At 40.7% G+C, this 22,575-nt stretch overlaps 1 protein-coding gene across 3 annotated transcripts in view; it reads left to right on the forward strand.

Moving 5' to 3' along the window:
* The window catches only part of LOC118656813 (regulator of G protein signaling 7 binding protein), a 93,303-nt gene that overhangs the window by 47,000 nt on the left and 23,728 nt on the right, over nucleotides 1-22,575 (forward strand). For all 3 annotated transcript variants that reach the window (XM_036310485.1, XM_036310487.1, XM_036310486.1), the window contains exon 3: nucleotides 10,167-10,297. In XM_036310485.1, coding sequence (XP_036166378.1) covers nucleotides 10,167-10,297 — 131 coding nt within the window. The remainder of the gene's footprint in view (nucleotides 1-10,166; nucleotides 10,298-22,575) is intronic.

Consider the following 22,575-nt stretch of genomic DNA (forward strand, 5'->3'; position numbering starts at 1 on the left):
GCATTTTTAAAAGAGGTCTTCAAGAAAAGAAACTCTTAAGAAACCTAGCTGTGATGGTGAAATGTAACCCCAGCCTTCCAACTCCTCACATCTCATAGGCTCTACTCTTTAAAGTCTACCCTGAGAACCAATTAATTGAACACCTACTGTGTACTAGACAATCTGCTAAGTGTTTGTTGCAAGTTACAGATAAACAAGATAAACCTGCTGGCTTTGAGGAATTTATAGTCCTGTGGGGAACGCTCCTGGTGGAATACGATATTTTTGTACACAGACACTGGTTCTGTTTGCATAAGGCTTTTGCCTTTTTGTAAAAAAAATAGCTTTTACATCTGTCTAGAAATGCGCATTTCCATATTGGCATGAAGTGTCATCTTTTCAGTTATGCAAAAAAATACAGATTTTCATTGCATGCCAATAAAAAGGCAGAATAACACCACAGAATCCTATCAATACTAATAAAAGGGTAATATGCTAATTAGACTGGATCGACCAGACATCTTCTAGATCAGCTGTGGGCAAACTATGGCCCGCGGGCCGGATCTGGCCCGTTTGAAATGAATAAAACTAAAAAAAAAACAGACCGTACCCTTTTATGTAATGATGTTTACTTTGAATTTATATTAGTTCACACAAACACTCCATCCATGCTTTTGTTCCGGCCCTCCGGTCCAGTTTAAGAACCCAGTGTGGCCCTCGAGTCAAAAAGTTTGCCCACCCCTGTTCTAGATGTATGACATCCTTCCGGACAAAGCCATGGTGGTGGGGGCTGAGGCAGTTACGGGAGATCAGGCCAGCAGGGGAGAGCAGTTAGGGGCGAGATCGGGCCTGCGCAGGGGAGCAAGCAGTTAGGGGCGCGATCAGGCAGTCAGGCAGAGGCGGTTAGAAGCGATTAGGTCGGCAGGGGAGCAGGTAGGGGCATCAGGCTGGCAGGCAGAGGCAGTTAGGGGTGATCAGGCAGGCAAGCAGGCAAGCGGTTAGGAGCCAGCGATCCCAGATTGTGAGAGGGATGTCCCCTAAGGGGTCCCGGATTAGAGAGAGTGCAGGCTGGGCTGAGGGACCCGCCCCAGCCTCCCCCCCCCCCCCCCGCACGAATTTCATGCACCAGGCCTCTAGTTAGATATAATAGTTAAAGAGCTTCTAGTGTTGGGTAGAAGTCTGAAGTTGAAACAGTAAGCTGCAAATGCTAAAAAAAGTTCTAACTCTTTTCTAAATCCTCCTTATAAGCTAAAGAATGAACGAAAGGGCTAACCTGGAGGCACTGAAGCTCTATATTTACAGTTGCTATTAGTATGATAAACAGAGGCCATTGTCTGCCCTAACCCCTAAACCCTGCCCAAAGAGCCTTTCTGCCTAAATCTTCTGTGAGTCTAAAACATAGAATTTCAGGCCTGTGTTGGCCGTATTTTGGACTCTCCTGGTCTTTTGTCACTGCTGTAAACAGTCTCACATGTAAGAGGAGGTGATTGGCATTGCAACTATGATGGGTTTGAAAATTAGTTATTCTATACCTACACAATTCACATGTCACAATTCATTTTCAAAGTATTGACTGGCATTTTGTGCTGTTATAGTTAAAGGAGATGAGGACATTTCTTTTTTTTTTTTTTAATCAAAAACTCTCTTTTATATTAACTGAATAACTTCCATTTGCCCAGCTCTCTTGGGTTGTTTTAAAACTGGCATTGTTTCAGCAATATTGATGAAGCCTGCAGCTTCAGCTAAAGAGAAATAGAGCAGCACCTGACTTAATGACATAATTAAGAATGAAGGGCTCAATACCATTTAGCTAAACTAACAATTCAATATGTTGAGGCCTAAAATCCCAGTGGATAAAAGCAGGAATGAACTGCATGCTGCAATTAATGACCCAGACTTTGAATATAATGAAAATAAATGAGTTGAATTCTTTGCAGTGTATCACATGATAATTGAATGATAATTGACCTTTAAAGATCATTGACATCAGGTATAAATAATAAGCATCTGAGATTGAAAATCTTGATTTTAGATGCAAAAAAAATATTTTTCAGAATAAAATTGGAAACAGATAGTTATATGTTTTTGTAAAATAAATATACTCACACATACTCACACACACATACACATACACATACACATATATATTTAAACACAGACTGATCCTAGCTATAGTCAGCGGGGAAGAGCTGTGTTCTACCCATGTAACCTAATGTGCCAATTGTCATTCCAGCAGAGATTTAAGAATTCAAGACTCAGACTCTCTCAGCCACAGGCCTCTGTCTGCTAGCTGTGAGAATCCCAACCCCTATAACCAGGACCTAATGAGCTGTTTGCAGACTCCATATGACCCCAAACAGGAGATCATAAAGAGAAAACCACTGAGAGAATCAGAGGGAGAAAAAAATGGAAGGGCCAATGCACTGGCCAGTGTGCTAAGTAGTTAGAGCATCGGCCCGCACTCTAAAGGGTCTTGGGTTCAATTCCAGGTCAAGGGCACTGAGTTGCAGGTTCTGTCCCTGGCCAGGTTGGGGTGCATATGGGAGGTAACCAATCCATATGTCTCTCTCACATCAATGTTTCTCTCCCTTTTCTCTCTCTCTCCCTGTCTCCCTTCACTCTCTATAAAAATCGATGGGAAAAATATCCTCAGGTGAGGATTAAAAAACAAACAAACAAAAAATGGAAGGCCCAGGAAACCCTCAAGCCCAAAGGATAGAAAGATGAGGGAAGAGGCTAAGACAGAGTAAGAAAGCTATTTTATTTTGGAGATTGAAAAGATCGGGCCTTATATATAAAGGTTCATTTTCTACTGATCAACAGGCATGAGATTCAAGTATCACGAAAAAGAATTTATGATGTGTAGCCTATTAACTCTGTCAGCCTCTGATGCCCTGAGAAATTCCCAGAAAGTCTCAGAATCGCCAACAAAGTCACCACCCAGTCCCAATTCTCTCCAGCAATGCCTTAATCAGTAACTTCTAAGATAAATAAGGTGATTTACAATTCAATAGTCATATTTTTAGTCTTATTTCATTGTAAGTAGCATAACATCAGGAAACTGATGGCCATTGATTTTTTTAAGTGTTTAAAATCTGTTTAAATATAGTTTTTAATCTTTAAATGGAAAATAAATAAGCTGCTTGGTAATACTACCCAGTATTTATCAACTCTCTCCCAACGGGGTCAGGGGGAAATGTCAGAGGTCATGTCAGAGATCCTGCCAGAGGACAAAACAAAAGTAACAGGGAAATGAGGGCCATAAATAATATGGCCCTAAACCAGCGGTTCTCAACCTGTGGGTCGCGACCCCTTTGGCGGTCGAACAACCCTTTCACAGGGGTCGCCTAAGACCATCCTGCCTAACAGATATTTACATTATGATTCATAACAGTAGCAACATTAAAGTTATGAAGTAGCAACGAAAATAATTTTATGGTTGGGTCACAACATGAGGAACTGTATTTAAAGGGCTAGAAGGGCCCTGACTGGTTTGGCTCAGTGGATAGAGTGTCGGCCTGCGGACTGAAGGGTCCCGGGTTCGATTCCGGTCAAGGGCATGTACCTTGGTTGCGGGCACATACCCAGTAGGGAGTGTGCAGGAGGCAGCTGATCAATATTTCTCTCTCATCGATGTTTCTAACTCTCTATCCCTCTCCCTTACTCTCTGTAAAAAATCAATAAAATATATTTTTAAAAAAACCTTAAAAAATAAATAAATAAAATAAAATAAAATAAATAAATAAAGGGCCAGAAGGTTGAGAACCACTGCCATGAACTGTGCTAGCCCCTTGAACCTAGTTGCTTTGCATAAAGGTGCTCAAGGTAGCGACCAAAAGGTAATTCAGTTGCACTTCAGTTTCTCCTTCCTGTGAAAATCCTTTCATTTCTGACTCAACCCGAATAGCTCCAGGGTAGAGTTTGATCCCCACTGGTGTTCAGTGGTGAGGACATCACAGAGCCATATGTTCCCATGAAAGGAGGTGCTGTGAAGTGAGGGGATTTACTGCAATTATTTCTCCAATGGTCCTGGGAGGACCAAACTTGCTATGACTCTCTATGAAGAAACTATAGGTCTCTGCCTAAAACACAACTTTCATTAAAAAAAAAAACTCACTAGAAGAAGATTATGAGGAAAATGAAGACATAGGGCGAAAAATGTCTTCTTTTCATTTCTTCTCATTAACTAGGCTTCTCTTTTAATTGCACTGCTTATTTTGGTATACAATAGTAGAGTCATTTAGTGAGTATCTGGCATATGTTCTGGGTTTATGAACTCGGATAGACCCTATAATTGCCTGTAAGAGTGAGTCTGAAACCTAAAATAACAACTAGGTCATGTATCCACACACATGTGTGCCCTCTTTGACCTGTGACTCTCCATGGGTTATATACACTCAGGGGACTACCTGAGTGTCTACTTCAAGGAAACCTCGAAGGCTAGAATCTGAGGCTGTCCTTAAATTTGGCACAGAATTAGGGTTAAGTGGAATCCATGTGGGAAGAAACCACAGGCGGTATTAGAAGAGATAACCTGGAGATAAAAATCCTTGGGTAAACCATTAAATCCCTTTCCTCCCTGGCTGTTTGCTCTGAAAAATAAAGCGAAGGGTATGATCCCTTCCCTCATCCCGTTTGGCTTCCTGAATCTTTCCTTACCATTTGGCTCAATAGCCAACAACAGGACTGATTGGGAAATGACAAACTTGGTTACATTGGCTGCAACAGGAGTTCTGGTTCCCATCTCTGCTATAGCAACAAACCCCACAAGTTTACTAACATCTGTGAAATGCTGATGCTTGTCAACGGGGTCACACCTATTTTCCTCAGCCTAACGGCATGTTTATTTAACCAAAGTTCATATGTGGGAGCAGTAAGCACATAAGACATGTAATAGGATAGCAGATAATTTTAAAACTAGAGACTCTACGCAAGCATGAGGCTAAGTAAACACAACTTTCATGAGTTAAGATGGATTGCAGCCAACCTCTAACAGTCCTTCACAATTTGTACTCGTTTTCCCACACATGGTCTCATTTGATCCTTGAAATAACCTTGAGGGACTTCAGCCCAAATAGTTGTTATCCCTAGCTCACAGCTTGGGAAACTGAGTCCCAGAGAAGTGAAGGTGGCTTTTCTAAGATCACAATTCTAACCAGCCAGGTCTATATTTAGCGCTAAGTTTTCTGACTCCAGAACCCATTTTCCTTTTATTATGTTTTGCTGCCTTCAACTAAATATATAAACCACTACATTAGGGACAGACTTTCAAAACAACAAACATTTGCTGGTTTTCAAAAAGCTTTTAGTAGCTGCTCAGAACACCAAAGTCTGGCAAATTCGGCAAAAAAGCAGACACAGGGCCAAGGCATTTTGTAACTGAAATCCCCAGTGTGTTCTCTCCTAAACTTGACCTCACTAGCCATAAAGCTTCTCAGTTGTTTTGTTCAATTTATGCCATGAAAATAGTTGGGGAAATGAAAATCCTTGGACATCAAGAAAATACCCATCACCTAGATTCTACAATTAACATTTTATTACACTTGCTTTACCACATATCTACCTGTCTTTTCATCCCTCTATCCAACCAGAAATTCACATTATGTTTCTGAAGTTGCAGACATCAGTAAACTTTACTCCTGAACAGTTCAGCATGCATATTATTAACTAGAGGTCAATACTTGCTTATGGTTCTCTTTTTAGGTACAATTTTCTTATAAGCAAATACATAAATCTTAAGTGTACCATTCAGAAAGTTTTGCCAAATGAATACACTCGTGTATCTCAAATCTCTATCTACCCTCAGCCCAGAAAGTTCCCTCCCCTCATGCCCCTTCCCATCACTATTCTAATATTTGTCACTATTAATTAGTTTTATCTGTTCTTCAACTTCATATAAATGGTGTTATGATTTATTTACTCTTTTGTGTTATGGGATTTTTCTTGCTGAAGATCATGTTCTTGAGATGCATCTGTGTTGTTTCGTGTGTCAGGAGTTCATTCCTTTTAATTCTTCAGTATGGAAATATACTGAATTCTTTATCCACTTTCCTCTTGACAGACACCTGGCCTATTTCCAATTTTGGGTTATTCTAAATAAAACTACTGTGAATACTCCTATAGAGATCTTTTTGTGAATGTTTTCATTTATCTTGGGTAATTACCTAGCAATGGAATTGCCAGGTCATAGGACAGGTGTATGTTTAATTTTATAAGAAACTTTCAGAACTATTTTCAAAGGAATTGTACCATTTTAACCCCCACCAACAATGCATGAGAGTCTCTGTTGCTGCACATCACCATTGATAGTTGGCTTGGTCAGTCTTTTTTGAATTACGAAATAAGAATATCCACAATAGAAAGTGTTTCTATCATCAAGTGACTGAGGCGCTATCCATACACATGTACCCTTGTTACTATATCAGTTCAGATTTCTTAAGTCGGATAATTAAAGACATTAAATCCTAATTCTCATCTTTAAGGAATTATGTGAAAGATACATTATTTGGCAGTTATTTTAAATGTTTTTGCATTCAACTTGAGCTCTAAATCACTGAACTATTGTTGACGTTCATTTCTAGGGTGTTTTCCTATTAATACTGAGGCTTTCAACATAATCAAAATGATCAGTTTAGCTTTTGACTTATGCTCATAAGAAATAAATAATCACAACCTAGTCGCTAACTGATAAAATTTCTTTTGTCTGAATTGAATGAGCATCAGTCACCTCAGGAATGTCTCATAGACCTAAACTTTAAGAAGAATGAATCATTGTAGACTAAGTCTAAGTGATATTCGGTAAAGTTAGCTCTGAGTTAAGTTGCTGCCATTTCCTTTTTAAATCATTATTTAAAAAATATGATTTCAGAGTGAGGAAGAGAGGGAGAGAAAGATAGAAACATCAGTGATGAGAGAGAATCATTGATTGACTGCCTTCTGCATGCCCCCTCCTGGGGATAGGGCCTACAACCCAGCCATGTACCCTTGACTGGAATCCAACCATGACCTCCTGGTTCAAGGGTCGACGCTCATCCACTGAGCACACCAGGCGGGTACATTAATGTAAATGTTTCCTTAGTCTTTACCATTTATCCCTGGGAAGTTTCACACTTTCAAATTGCTGTTTTCTTGGCTTTCCTTCCATTCCCCATGCTCTGACTCTTGCTCATTTGTTATGAAAATAACCTAAATGATCTTAACGCTTCTCAAAACTGTGTTTCAGTTCACTGCTTATAACATTAAACATAGTCTAACCCATTTGAAAATTTGCCTTTTAATGAACCTTTAGTAATTAGCAATACAGCTGAGTGCTCTAACGTGGGAAAAATACAATATACAAGTCTCGAGGCTAATGTAACCCGGTCAAGGGATCATGAATCACTGACATGAAAGATAACATTTCCACTGCTCTTTAACTAGTTCCTCTCTTTCTCAATTTTTCCAAGCTCTCAAAGGATAATCCACGCGTATATGTATGAAGTTTCTAACTAGGAAATGTGTAATGCAACTTTAGCAGAAATTAATTTTAGTTTGGCAGATTCCACTTCCAGTGGCACCTATTTAGTTCCTTCCCATAACAGCTACAAAGGGCAAAATGGTTCCACAGTTCCTGGAATCGCCATTGGTTACAAAGGCATTAGGGAGATGGCACCCAAGGAAATGCTATGAATTAGGCATTTTAATCTCCGTTTCGATTTGCCTTTTTACAGAAGCATTTAATACATTGCTTTAGCTCTCTCTGTCTAGCTACAAAATAATAAACAAAACATACTGGCTCTGAAGTTATGGCTAGAATATTAACTCTAGTCATTTCTTTAAATTACTTTAAATGTCACCTATCTATGAGGTTTGCATATTTTTGGAACTAAGCCACTAAGCACATATTTTATATCTTTGAAAATAAGAATACTCCATGGCTTGGAATGATACTGTCCTCGCTAATTGTCCCAGTCATCAAATGTACAATACATACAACAGATTTACTATAGGTGGCTTTTTAAATCTGCATATGAGCCACCAGGGTGAAAATAGGCAGCTAGGATTGGGACAATGAAGCAGCACAGAAAAGACCTGCCTGCCTTAAAGTATTTTCCCTCTAACCTGCCTTAGGGATGAGACACTATCTTCACATTTTTCTATCGGAGTCAATGTATTAGCAGGTAACATACAGCACGACTTTTGGTTACACCAACTAGTAATGCACAGTATCCCTTCAGAGTCTAGTGGGGCCATCCCGGGATGGGCCACAGACAGGGACTTTTTGAAAGGCTCAGATGCTATGAAATCATGAGACCTTATGTGTGTGGTGGAGGAGTATGGGGTCCAGCCTGAGGGTGGGAGGCACCCACAGGAGGAAGCTCTGAAAGAAAATCTGGAAACTTCTACTAGAGATATGCTTGATCTCAATGTTGGCCTAGGGCTAGAACCCTGAGACACAAATGAGAGAGTATTGCAGTCTTTTATTTTTCTGCTAAAGCCACATTTTGCATAGAAGCTCTTTTGAGACACTTTGTTCTTTCTGACACAGGAAAGACACAGGATGAGTGTGCCCCTCACTGGCGCTGAAGCAAAGAATGTTGCATTTTGGGGGGTTATGTAAGCCACAAAGTTAGGCACACTCTGGCTCCGCCACTAAACAAGTACTGAAAGTGAAAACTGTCATTGTAAAGTGTGGCATACATACAAATTCCTTTTACATCCAGAATTTAAAAATTGAAGCCTCAATTTTTCTCCTAATAATTACCCCAGACATTTTGCCACTGACCCACTTTCCAAAGGAATCAAATCCAAACACTGCATTATTTCATCAGATTTCACTGCATTTTAAATGAACGGGGATAGAAATAAAAATAACGCATTAGGACAATTGACAGAGTTCACTTGTAAGCTCCTTCCATTTTAAATCTCGCTCTAAACTTTATCCCTTTTATTTAGTTTGCTTTATCCAACACACGCTAATTTACTTGTATATAAAAGAAAGAGTTCTGCCCTGGTCGGCCTGAGCACCAAAGGGTCTCGGTTTCAATTCTGGCCTAGGGCACCACTTGAGTTGCAGGTTCACTCCAGCCTAGTCAGATGCTTGTGGGAAGCAACCAATGGATGTGTCTCTATCACATCGATATTTCTCTCTCTCCCTTCGATCTCTGTCTTTCTCCTACTCCTCACCCCCATTTCCACTCTCTCTGAAATTCAATGGAGAAAATATCCTTGGGTGAGGATTAAAAAAAAAAGAGTTTTATTGCCAACTAACTCCTCTTTTCTTAATCAAAAAATAAAAGTGATCATTTGTGTTTTATCATATTCACATTTATTTTTTTAAATATATTTTTAGTGATTTCAGAGAGGAAGGGAGAGGGAGAGAGAGATAGAAACATCAATGATGAGAGAGAATCATTGATTGGCTGCCTCCTGCATGTTCCCCAGTGGATAGAGTACCGGCATCCACAGGCCAAACCAGCTAGGGCTGTCATATTCACATTTATATTTTTATTGTAGTTAATAGAGAAAGGCTCAAGGACTGTAGAATAAATTTTAAAACATAAGTTCAGTATTTAGCACTACATTGTTAGGTGTAATTATTAGAGTTTTATAACTTTTCTCTTTTTTCATAAAAATTTTATTTTTTCATTAAAAACTTTTAGCCTCTCATAAATTAACCATAGCAAACAATAAAGGAACATCCTGTAGACGGAAACAAAGCCTTCAATAAAAATAATCTGTATCTGGCTCTCTAATCATATGCTAGGGTCTTAACTATTAAAGAACAATCTCACCACTGGCAATTGACTAGCTCTTCATTTGTCTCTCTGAAAATAAGAGGTTTTAATCTCTTCTTGCAAGCTAGGATATTTTTATGGTTTAAATATATTTTGGAATTTGTTCCAATAGTTAAAGTTGAAAATATCTGATATTTTCAATTACTTAAAACATTTATGATTTTCAGCTCCCAGCAGAAATCTGCTGCTGAAGGGGGGAAAAAATTAAGAGCTGTTAGTCAGAAAGACACTTACGTAAGAACTATGAAATTGGTCATATTCACATTGGTTTGAAAGCAGGAAGTCCTAAATTTTAGACTCAAAGATTTAAGGAAGCATTATTGAGCACCTTTTCCTCTCAGAGCTAAGGCGAATGGCTGATGAGTGAAATCCTGAGAATGTTCACAGCTTTTCTCTTTCATTGTGTTGCAGCCCGGAAGGTGGTGAGATTCATCCAGAAATCTGTCGGCTTTATATCCAGCTGCAGTGCTGCTTAGAAATGTACACAACAGAGATGCTAAAATCCATATGTCTGCTGGGATCTCTTCAGTTTCATCGAAAAGGTAGCTACATTGAATATATTGCCATAAACCCTGAGGAATATTAAGCAGAAGTTCATCTTTCGCAAAGTACCTACACGCAATGTGTGTCTATCCACATACGATTAGAATGGATGTAAATGTTCAGGAAATATTTGATATTAATTAATAAAATAACTCAATATCAATTCTAAATGCCTAAGAACACTGATCGCCTTGAGCAGAAATTGTGATAGAAACAGTTCTCAATTTATTATTTTACCACTTGTGAGCATGACTTTGGTTAGAATCGACATAGGCATCAAAAATATATAATGATCTTACTAGGCTAGTGAATGCTATCCAAGATTGCTGCTATGTATTTCCCTAAATGAATTAGGTTGCAAGAAGACAAATTACATACTGTATCTCAAAGATTTAAAAATAGGAGAAACTCAGCAAACAATAGGGAGGCATATTAGTTATAGAAAATCTCATTATCAGGCTTAAACTATAAGGGAGTCTATTGGTTGAAACGACTAAAGACTCCAGCAGTGGTAGTGGCTTCCGCATGGTTTGGCCAGACTACTGACTCCCATTCTCAGTGATGCTCTGTCTTCTCCTGGCTTTCCCTTCAGGCTGCCTTCCCCCACATTAGCAAACTGATTGCAACAGTTCCAGTAATAACATCTGCACATCACAAGATCCATAAAGAGTCAGAACTTCTCCCTACTACAGACTAGCAACCATCCTAAGCTTCATTCTGATTGGGCCAGGTCAGATCATGGGTCTACACTTGAACAAATCACTGTTGCCAGAGGGATGGAATTATGCGGACTGGTTTAGGCAACCAAGGCCCATTCCTGGAACTAGCAGAGGGTCAACCTCACCCAAACAGTGGCTCTTATATGATGTGAGAGGGTGGAATGGAGTGAATGCTGGGAGGAAGCCAAAAGTTCCATTACTGGAGGAGTAACCCGTATGTTCTTCACTAATTCACCAAACAGTAATTTATTGGGAACCTCCCGAATGCAAACATTTTGTGCTTGAGCTCAGGAGAATAGAGGGTACATAGAATTAAATACTTGTCTATGATTTAAATTCAGAGATAGAAGAAGTCAATAAACTAATACTCAAGGAAAATCTTATTGAAAGGCTTTGGCTTGAGTTGGGTTGTGAAGAAGACGGGGTTCAGGTAGGAAAGGAAAAAGACACTTCAGGGGAAGAAACAAAGTAGAGATTTGAAATCAAATGAGCATGTAATTTGAGGGGAGCTAAATAACATGATAAAGTATTTGTAAAAATTATATCTGTGTATATACAGACATATGCACATAGCAGGACTAAAAACAGGGTCATGCTATGCTCCAAAAAGAGAACATTTTCTCCATGTACAGATACTATTTATTTTTATCTGCCTCCCAAAAGCTTACCTTTTAATGATTTCTATCTTTACTTCTGTTACTAATACAAGTGAACTTGTTTGGAGAGATTATCTCGACACTCCTGAAGCCTGATGAGAAAAAGGAGTATCTTACACACTGATGAACTGATGACATCCAAACAGGTTGTCATGGCCCAATGTATTTACTTGTTCTCTCTCTCTCTCTCTCTCTCTCTCTCTCTCTCTCTCTCTCTCTCTCTCTCACACTCTCACACACACACACACACACACACACACACACTCACACACATCTACCAGCTCTGTTTAAAAGTAAAAGAGGTTCCCTCACCCAGATTTCTTCCTTATTGTATTTGGTTTTGAGCATACAAATAAAAAACACATCACCTTTGAACTGATCAGCTCATTTGGTCTTCATTGTCCTCTGTCTCCATTGTCAGGGTTTGACCTACTTCCTTCCCTTCCTCTTCTTTTAAAAATAATAAACCCTGCTTCTTGCTCTAGTGCCCAACTTACATACAACTCTGAAAATAATATAGCTGATACAGTGGTATCTTTAATGTGGCCTTGGGCTAGGGAAGGGACCTATCTAGATGAACTCACTAAGTTCTTTAAGAAATCAATGCACCACCAGTCACCCAATACCCAAGCCAGAAACCTTTCTTTTCTCATTTATTGATTTAACAAATATTTATAAGTCAACCTCAATATACTACTAAATTCTACTACTTAACATCAAATTTAATAATTTATAATTCATGTTGATTGTTAGCATTCCTGAACATCTCTTTAATCTTCTGTCCAGGTCTAACCTATGTTACTAACCTATGTTAGTCAACAATCAATTTAACCTATGTTACTATGTTATAACCTATGTTATATCAATTCTAACCTATGTTACTATGGATCCATCTGTCTGCCTTCCATATTCAGAGAAATAGAGATAGATTAATGGAGAGAGAAAGAGAGAGAGAGAGAGAGAGAGAAAGAGAGAGAGAGAGAGAGAGAGACATCAAATAGTCCTTAGAGTCTTAGGGGAATAGTGACTCTCATTCTAGCCTGTAACACTCGAAATTTCTTTATACTTAGAACCCCTTCTGCCTTCTGGTATGCTCCTTTTAATGCTATTATGAAAAGTGGTGTTTTGATAACTTTTAGGTTACCTAATTTCTTCTTCCTTTGTGTGAGTGTTACAGGTTGGCCATTCCCCTCTTCTTTACTATTTCTTTTCCATCAAAGAAAGAAAAGGAATTGTAATTGAGTCATTAAGTTTGGCTCAATAAGAGTCTCTGGTCAATTTTTCTTTGAGATTAAATACTGAAACCAAATTGCTTCACAGTTATTTTTATTTCTAATCACCTCCCTGGCTGCCACCAGAGGTCCAGAAAGTATTGTATATCACACTTAGTTTTACTATTGTATTGAGTAGTCATGAGTTTACTCTTTGGAGGCCACATAAGGTCACTGCAGGTGCAAAGAGTATGGTTTCTTAGTGGGTAGAAAAGAAGCCTCAAATCATTTTAACATTTCTGCAGTGTGCATAAATTTAGTAACAAGGATTGTCATTTTCTCTCATTTAAGAAAATCATAATTATCCTTAGTCCTTAGCAATAGCTTTAGCAGATCTTTATATTTTTTGCATATACAATGCTTCTGAATTGTTGCTATCTCATAAGTTTGATTGATACAATCTATTATTTGGAAATCTTTTATACTTTACATCAAGCTATCACCAAAGAAATGAAGAATAACAGTACTAAAATGATGTTTTTGGTTTTTTTTTTCATAGCCAACAAAATTAAATTAAATTACCGAAATGTGAGGTAAAATCCACATTTAATAAAGGCTATTGGTTATCCCATGCAGAGTGTGGTTCTAAAAAGCTATGTTTGTTTCAAGAAGATGACAGATGGGAATAATTTTAAACATCTTGTAGTTTCATATTCCAGTATGTTAAATTATAGATTGGACCATTACTTGACAAAGTCTAATTTCCATGTTTATAGTAAAAAATAGTTGCTCTCACTTTTTCACACTTTGGTTGGTAGGAAATCTTTTCCCATAACTGAGTCCATGTATCACATTGACCGTTAATGCCATTTCCTGCCACCAGATGAAATGAGATTGCAGGTTTCATTCACTCTAAGGGAATTGAATGAACCTGCTCTAGGGGCCATGGCTTTCCTCTCTCTCTCTCTCTCGCATTCTCGTCCCAGTCAATCAGTTTTGGCAACAGTCCCATTCTGAAGGAGCAGAGATGACAGAGCACTCCATGCGACTCCCCTTCACACATGACCTTGCTCGCTCCGTCTTTGTTCTCATCTCACCTCACTTGTCAGTGGCCGTCTCTGGCTCTGCTCTGCCTCTGCTCTGTCTCTCTGCCACAGCGTACAGCAAATCTGTGCCCAGGTCCTCTGAGCATATACCATTTTCCCATTCAGCCCCCAAAATAAGGGGTTCTCTCCAGGAATGTATCACCACGATTAACACAGAGATAAAAATATGCAGAGGAAAAGTAATCACAAGAGGGAAAGAATGGAAAAATGTTAAAAACTGAAAAATCTTAATTCAAAATCTAGTGGGAGCTGAGGCCTCAAGAGGCTCTAATGAGAAATTAATGAACTGTTATCCAGCAAAATTCAGGATGAATTCAAGACAAAGAACAGACTATGAACAGTAAAGACTCTAGTGTATTCAGCCTCGCATTAAGAAAAGGAAATGACCCACACCAATAAAAGAAACCAGCGACATAAAGACAGGAATGGAATATAGTCAGAAGTAAAGGCCTTATCCTTTTCTAATGCAACGAGGCAGTTGATACTAAAATAGAACAGTAGGTCAGAAGAAACGAAGCAGAATAAACCTTAAAATAGACTATGATTCCAATTCTGAGTGGAAACGTGCATTCATTGTTTGAACAAGTATATATTGAGCACCTAGCACATGTAAGGCATCATTGTAGGAGCAGTGATCAGGCTGAAGAGATCCCTGTTCTTGTGAACTATATAGTCCAGTGCAAAGAAATAGTTTTTAAAAAAAATGTTGTAAACATCCCAAATACCAATAAGTGAGATGTCAGTAATGAAAATAGAACGGGTGATGTCATCATGACTGGGTGTTTTAGAAGAGATGGTCAATCTCTGTAAGGAGATAGAATTTAACCTAGATTTGAATGACAAGAGGAAACAATCTCATAAACATTGGTATCTAATGCAAAGGACCCAAGATCAGAACACATGTACACTGTTTGAAGAATATAAACATGACCAATTTCTGAACTCTAAGGGTGATCTAAAACCATCTGTTATTATTCTAGCTTCATGTCTTCACATACCGAACAGTTACTAGGACACCACAGTCATCACCTTTTGTCAAAGTAGATATGAGCTGAGCAGTAGGATTAAAGGAATGATAACAGCCTCCACTGATCAGGCACCTTCCACTTGCCATGTGCTTTATACATGTTATTTTGTCCGTAAGTATCATTTCCCCCTTTTCACATTTGAAGAGCCTGAGGCTGAAAGAGGTGACTTGTCCAAGGCCACACAGCATATCGGTCCCATTGCGAAGTTTGTAATTGTTCCTCTAATTGTCCCATTTTCCACTCAGCTCTATTGGAGAAGGACAAAGAGAGCATATTAAATGGAGAAATGGAAAATAATAGCACTATGGTTAAATTTTACCCACAGATTTGGCTTATTTAATTATTAGTGGGCATACTTCAAAATACCATGTTTAATGTATAAAATCCATTGTGTTTAATTTCTTACCAAAATAACATGAAGTTCAGAGAGTTACGTTTTTAAGATGGGAAAGTTAACTCCATAAATCATTTAATGATTTATAAAATATTTTACTTTGAGTTAGGAAGCTTAATGTTAAGAAATAATGATACTTGGTAAAGTAAAATAAAATAAATGCATTCAATTGGTTAGAGCCGTGGTCGGCAAACCATGGCTCAAGAGCCACATGCGGCTCTTTGGCCCCTTGAGTGTGGCTCTTCCACAAAATACCACTGCCGGGGTCCAACCCCAGCGGGTCCAAGGGTCCCCAAAGGTGTAGACGGAGTCAGCGAAGAAGGAGGGACACGGAGACAGTGTTCAGTTGATCAGCAGCCTAGCCAGGATCTCCAGCCAGGATCTCCAACCAAGTTCTGGTCTGGATCTCCAGAGAGGTTCTGCTTAGGATCTCCAGCCAGGTTCTGTATCCATGTTGTCTTGCTAGGTTCTCCAGCCAGGTTCAGTCACCAGGTTCTAGTCAGGTTCTCTTGCCAATTTCTGTAGTCAGGTTCAGTCCAGGATCTTTTGCCATGTTCTCTCGCTAGGTTCTGTCTCTAGGTTCTGAGGCCAGTTTCTGTCCAGGAACTTTTGTCATGTTCTCTCCAGTGAAGTTCTTCTGTCTCTAGAGAACGTTCTGTGTAGGTTCTGTGCCTAGGTTCTCTCTCTCTTGGTTCCGTATTCTAAGTTCTGTGTCTTGCTGTCTTATTACATCTGTATTTATACCAGTTGATTCAATCCTATCAATCTCTATTACAAAGGTTAGGGCGTTTCTTATCTCCATTCCAGGGAGTAAAGATTATGTAGCTTAAGCATGATTGTTCGTAGTTAAAGTGATTAATTACCCACCTGGCACTAGTTAAGAGGTTTTATTCCCTCCCTAACTTCAGGGGAAAATCCCTACCTGGGGAAACAACCTTTCTCAGAGACCTTGGTTAAAACACATAGTGCCAAGAAGGTGAGCAAACATATTAAGAACAGTATGCCATATATGCCAGCTCCCTTGAAACAGCAAGCATGGACTGGCTCCCGGCATACCACGTGCGGGTGCGCACGTACAGTGATATTGAAACTTTGTGGCCCATGAGCAGAAGTCGGTATTTTGTGGAAGAGCCGGTATTTTGTGGAAGAGCTACACTCAAGGGGGCAAAGAGCCGCATGTGGCTCGCGAGCCGCGGTTTGCCGAGCAGCAGTTTGCCAACCACTGGGTTAGAGCATCGGCCCCATACACAAAGATTTCAGATTCAATCCCCGATCAGAGCACATAAAAGAATCAACCAATGAATGCATAAATAAGTGAAACAACAAATTGATGTTTTCCCTTCTCTCTCTCTCTCTAACCAATAAAGAAAAATTTAGCCTTAGCCGGTTTGGTTCAGTGGATAGAGCATTGGCCTGCAGACCAAAAGGGTCCCAGGTTTGAGGGCACATACCTTGGTTGCAAGCTCCTCCTGGGCCTGGGCCCTGGTTGGGGCGCATGCAGGAGGCAACCAGTTGATGTTTCTCTCTGTCTTTCCCTCTTTCTTCCAGTCTCCCTAAAAATCAATGGAAAAATATCCTCGGGTGAGGATTAACAAAAAATTAAATTAATTAATTAATTAATAAATAATCAAAATTTAAAATCTACCACTGTGTGCTCCAAAAGGAGCATGGAACAGACTGGAATCTCAGAGGGAAGGCAGGGGTGGGTGGGAAAAGAGTAGCCAAAGAACTTGTATGCATATATGCATAACCCATGGGCACAGACAATAGGGTGGTGAAGGCCTGGAGGGGGGCAGGGCAGGTACCGCCTAGAAGGGGTGAATGGGGGACACAGAGAGACATCTGTAGTATTTTTCAACAATAAAGTTTGTGTGTGTGTTTTTTAAAAAAGGACCATGATTTAGCCTTAGATACCCACTGTGGGAGAGCTGAAATTAATTAATTGCACAATAAATCCATCTTGTCCATTGTTCTGCTCTACTTTAAAGGCCAGAAATGAGCAGTAACAGTCTCAGAGGGGCCTCTTTTAAAGTATCTTCTATTGTCTGCCCCTTTCCTGTGCTGCCAGGGGACCTCAGCTCCATGAAGCCACCTCAAGGGCTGCCACTCTAGGATCAGCGATGGCACTACAGTGCCTAAGGATCACAGAGTAGCACTGAGGGGAAGTGAGGGGAAAGGGGATGGTTCTGTATCTCTTCTGAATTGGCAAATGTTTATTTCTCAGTGTATGGGGAAGAACGGAGCTCTGTGTGTGATATAATTGTTGTTTTCCACTATGTGTTTTATGGCACTCTGAATAACTTCTTACCATAGTATAGAAAAGCATTTGAAACCATTTGAAGCCAGGTAAACAACTGAATTAATGTAACTTATTTCTATTTAAATTACATGCTTTTTAGAAAGGAGAGAGTCAAAGTGGATTACTTAACAAGCAGCCTATATTTTCCCATGTTTCTTTTCATGGTGCGTGGAATTAAAAGGCACCTACCAGTTCTGAAAATGCATGAGAGTGAGAATAACTATTCGGAGAAGCTTCCGTGCATCTCATGCCAACCATGTTCATTTTGTTTTCACAGTCAGTATGACAACTGTCCGAAAACCTTCCCTGGGCATAGTCTCATAGCAGATAATGTGTCAGAGCACAAAGGGCATAGGGAGTTTGCCCCTGCCACCAACGAAATCATAGTACACAGTTACATTATTAGCTCAGAGACGATGGGTTTGTTTTGTTTTGATTCTGGGGGAAATTTACGTAAATGAGTAAAATTGACTTTGCTGAACACTAGAGGCTACACTCAGGACCTCAGAAAAAGGCACTGTTTATGTCAGTGCTTCTCATTGTCACTGGTTGGCTGAAGACAGGCAGGAAAGCAAGAAAGAATGGAAGCAAAAAGGAGAAAAGAGGAGAAAGAAGACAGGAGAAATAAGAGATCAGGAGAAGGGACGTGGTCTCTAGAGTGGAGTGTAAAAAAAGACCCCCACTCTAAATAAATGACCCCTCCCAATCCCTCGGGCCAATGGCTAGGACCTCTGAGGGTGAGGGTGCTCTGTGCTACTCTGGAGGCTGCCCCACAATCAGATGTAGTTTTGTTCCCCTAAAAGGGCTGACGATTTCTCACGAATATAAGAATAACCAGCCTTCCAAACTGGTATGTGCTTCATGGGTGGTTTCCCTTAACATTTCCTCAAACATGCCTATTATATTATCCATAAACAGGCTAAAAATACATGGAAGTCCCCAAGGAGCTGGAGGCAGAAAGCTTTGCAAGGCCCTGAGAAAAGTGGCCAACTTTTTGATATCCTAGTTCTAAACAGTGATGAAGCCAGCTTAATGATTTCAAGGTGCTCTAAAAGCTCTCCTTCTCCCCTACCCCCATCCCTTATCTGAGCAAATATTTGTTCAGTGAAGCCTGAAATTGATTTTTCAGGGGACAGAGTTTATTTTATTTTATTTCATAATAAGAAGTGAAATGATATTCAATGCATATTCACTTTGTTGGGTGAAGTAACACATTGACTTGAAGATGCCATTTGGAAGCAGGTTGGCTCCTTTCCTGAGAGCCCAGCTGATGTTAGAGAAAAGGGCTCCATTCTAAGAACAACTTAGAACGATAATTCTAATGGTCAAAGGGGGAAGCTGTGGAAGAACTCGAGTTGGCCACTGTCCAGATTTGTGGGGTGTTTCTCTGCTGACTCCTTAATGTGGCTTAGCAGAGCATCTATGAACTCTGATCCTTTATCCTCTCCAGCCTCATTGCTCACCAGCAAGCCCCTCACCTGTGCCCCACCCCATACTCTGCCCTACCACACTCAAGGCATCTTGAACTACTTGGAGGAACCTGAACTTCCAAGTTCTTCCAAGTTGCTCCCTCTGCCTGAAACCCACACTACCACACCCCACACCCATCCCTTTCAACTGGTCTACCTCTATACTTTCCTTGGGTCATAACTCAGACGGGACTTCTTATAGGAAGAAGCTTTTCCTAGCCTTTCAAGGCTGGGATGATGCCCACCAAGTGTGTCTCCCAGGCATTTCCATGGCACAGATTGCAGCACATTACATTGAGGGATAGTTGCATGGTTTCTTGTCTGTTGTCCTCTCTAGATTTGATCGCCTTGAGTGTGCTCACCATTGTATCCCCAGCGTTTAGCACAGTGCCTGGAGCAGAGTAAATTTTCAATTAATAATTACTGAACAAGTTAGTGAATTGCTTTTATTCTGTATCTGTTGTCAAAAGAGAGGGAGTATGATTGGAGGAAAAGCTTGTTCAGAGATGTTGAACTAAACTCATGCATGTAGTATTTTCCCTCCTGAGAATCTATTGAAATAACAGAAAAAGATATAATGAAAAAAATAAATCCATATTAGTTCTTATATCTATCAGGGTAGAGTAACTGCTACATGAAATACCAAATCTCAGTGGGTTAGAATAATAAGAGTTCATTATTTATCCATCTCATAGTCCAATGCCAGAGCTGGGTGGGGTTGGCAGTGTCTCTTTCTGTTCTCCACATCCAGTCAGTCACCAGGGAGAGGAAAGAAAGCATAGGGAATCATATGGGAGGATTTCTAGGAGCCAGTCTGGAAAAGGTATAAATCACTCCTGCTCAGAATTCATTGGCCATACCTGTCACATGACCCCTCCTGTTTGTAAGAGGAAAAGAATATAGAGGTTGTCTCTCATGCCCCTGAAAAACAAGAAAGGATGACTTCAACAAACTAGAACTTTTAAGGAATTTCTAAAAACTAGGGAATTTCTCAAAACTAGAAAGTACTTGGGATTAGATTGGTGAATATAACTACATAGAGGAAACCATAGTTGGATAAGAAATTCATGAAGAAACAAAACAAATTCATGCAGTAGAAAATTACTGCAAAAGTGAAATCAGTTCTGGAGATACTTCAGACTTGGAATCAACAATTGCAAATCTCAGACAGTTGGAACTATTGTCAGGGAAATTAATGTTTGAAGTTGTAGTCGAAAAGCTGGGCTGCCCCATGCTGAGCAAAGGGCATCAATGCTTGCTCCAGGAAAGTGCCTGGTCTGAGTGTGAGGACTGCAGCACACAGAGCACGGTGTAAAATAACTCTGAGCTTCTAAACGGACAGCTGTTGAAATAAGAAATAAGCACAGGACTCCAGTGTTTTTTCCCAGGGTAAGTTGCTCAGTATATTTCATTAGAATAGGAGTGGCAAACAGGAAACTCAGCAAGCGTGGGACCCCCAGAACAGGCTGATGAGAAGCACCCAGAGAAAGACAAATATGATAGGATTTCACTTACATGTGGAATCTAAAGAACAAAATAAAGTTGAAACAGACTTATAGACCCAGAGAACAGACTGATGGTTGCCAGAGGGGTGGGAGTTGGATGAAAAGGTGAAGGGATTAAGAAGTACAAATTGGTAGTTACAAAATAGTCACAGGATATAAAGTACAACATAGGGAATATCAGCACTAATCCCATATAATAGAGAGCTAATATGCAAATGGTCATCATACTCTCGTGCCCTCGCGCCCTCACGCCCTCACGCCCTTGCTGGGGACTGGGGGACCTAAGGCTGGGCCTGGGGAACCTGAGGCCACACCCCCCACCTGGCGGGGCTTGACAGGGGACCTGAGACTGTGCCCCCTGCCCAGTGGGGCTTGATGGGGGACCTGAGGGTGCGCCCCCTGCCCTGTGGGGCTTGACCAGGGTGGGGCCAGCCGGGTCTGGGTCTTGCGTGATTTCGAGGGGTGTGGGTTGGTGGGGACTTGATTCTGGGTCCCGCAGCGCACCCCAGACACTGACAGGAGGGATAATTTCATAGATATTTTACTAATTTTCTTTCATCTCTGACACTTCTATTATAGAGAAAGGGCAAGTAGCAATATTAAAATATTTACTCTAATTCCCTTTATTGTGCACAAATTTCATGCACCAGGCCACTAGTCTATATATATAAAAGCCTAAGGACCTTTATGACTGTTACGACCGAAGAACTGGAATGACTGGCTGACCAGTTGCTATGGCGCGCACTGACTACCAGGGGCAGACGCTCAATGCAGGAGCCACCCCCTGGTGGTCAGTGTGCTCCCACAGCCAACCTCTGTGGCCCCTCCCCCCCGCCAGTCCCTCTCTCCAACTGACCCCAATTGGGGCGGTGGTGGCCCCCAATCTCCCACAGTTCCTCTCCCCAGTAAGCCTACCTCCTGCTGTCCCTCCCCTCTGCCAGCCATCCCCCCTGATGGCCCCGATTGGGGGGGAAAGCTGGCCAACCTCCCACGGTCCCTCCCCCATGCCGCCCCCCACGCCCCACCGGCCATAGGCCCCAATCGCTGGCCCAGCCAAGGGAACCCAACCATGCATGATTTCATGCACTGGGCCTCTAGTATTGTAATAACTATGTATGGTGCCAGGTGGGTACTGGAAATACTGGGGAACACTCTGTAAAGTATATGATGATCTAACCACTATGCTGTACACCTGAGACTAATTTATACTAAATATAAACCATAATTGAAAAATAAAATTAAAACCTCCTTTCAAAAATAAAAAAATAAAAGCACCCTTTATAAGCTTTAGACACACCTTATCCAGCCACACATCCTGCCCCTCCCCTACAATAACCAGAAAGAGGATATTGTAATCAGAATGATAGGCAAACAAACAGATGTCCTCAAAGACTAATCTGAACATGCTATCAAAGAAATGTGTGGGTGGTCTTTCTCCTTTGCTAGTGGAAGTGGGGTCCTTATGATATCTCAAGAAAAAGAATTTTCTGAGACTCGCACTGGAGGATGAGTGATATTTATTTGTGTGGAATTGCATCCCTCCACTTTTCCCTTTTTTAAGGGAAAAGTCCCATTTCCCTTAATCCAGTCCTGGAAGATGTGCAGCTGGGGCTTCAGCAGAGCTAAAAGCAAAGCCCATGTCCAGAGTAGAGCTGGGTCCAGTTTGGCATTAGGCTAGCTACAGTCCATCAGTCCATTGTGTGGGGCCCACATGGCTGTGGGAATTGTGGGTGAATGCAGGAGTGTGAGGCAAGAGGCAAGAGGAAGAGAGAGCAAACTCCTTTGTTTAGGAGTTAAAGTATCTCAAATCTTCCCATGCTTGCAGTGGCCATGCTATTCCGGCCACTGACCTGCTCCCAGGTGTGAGCCATAGACAAGTACCTTCCCTGT

This window comes from Myotis myotis, unplaced genomic scaffold (genome assembly GCF_014108235.1).
Source record: "Myotis myotis isolate mMyoMyo1 unplaced genomic scaffold, mMyoMyo1.p scaffold_m19_p_5, whole genome shotgun sequence".
Classification (NCBI taxonomy): domain Eukaryota; kingdom Metazoa; phylum Chordata; class Mammalia; order Chiroptera; family Vespertilionidae; genus Myotis; species Myotis myotis.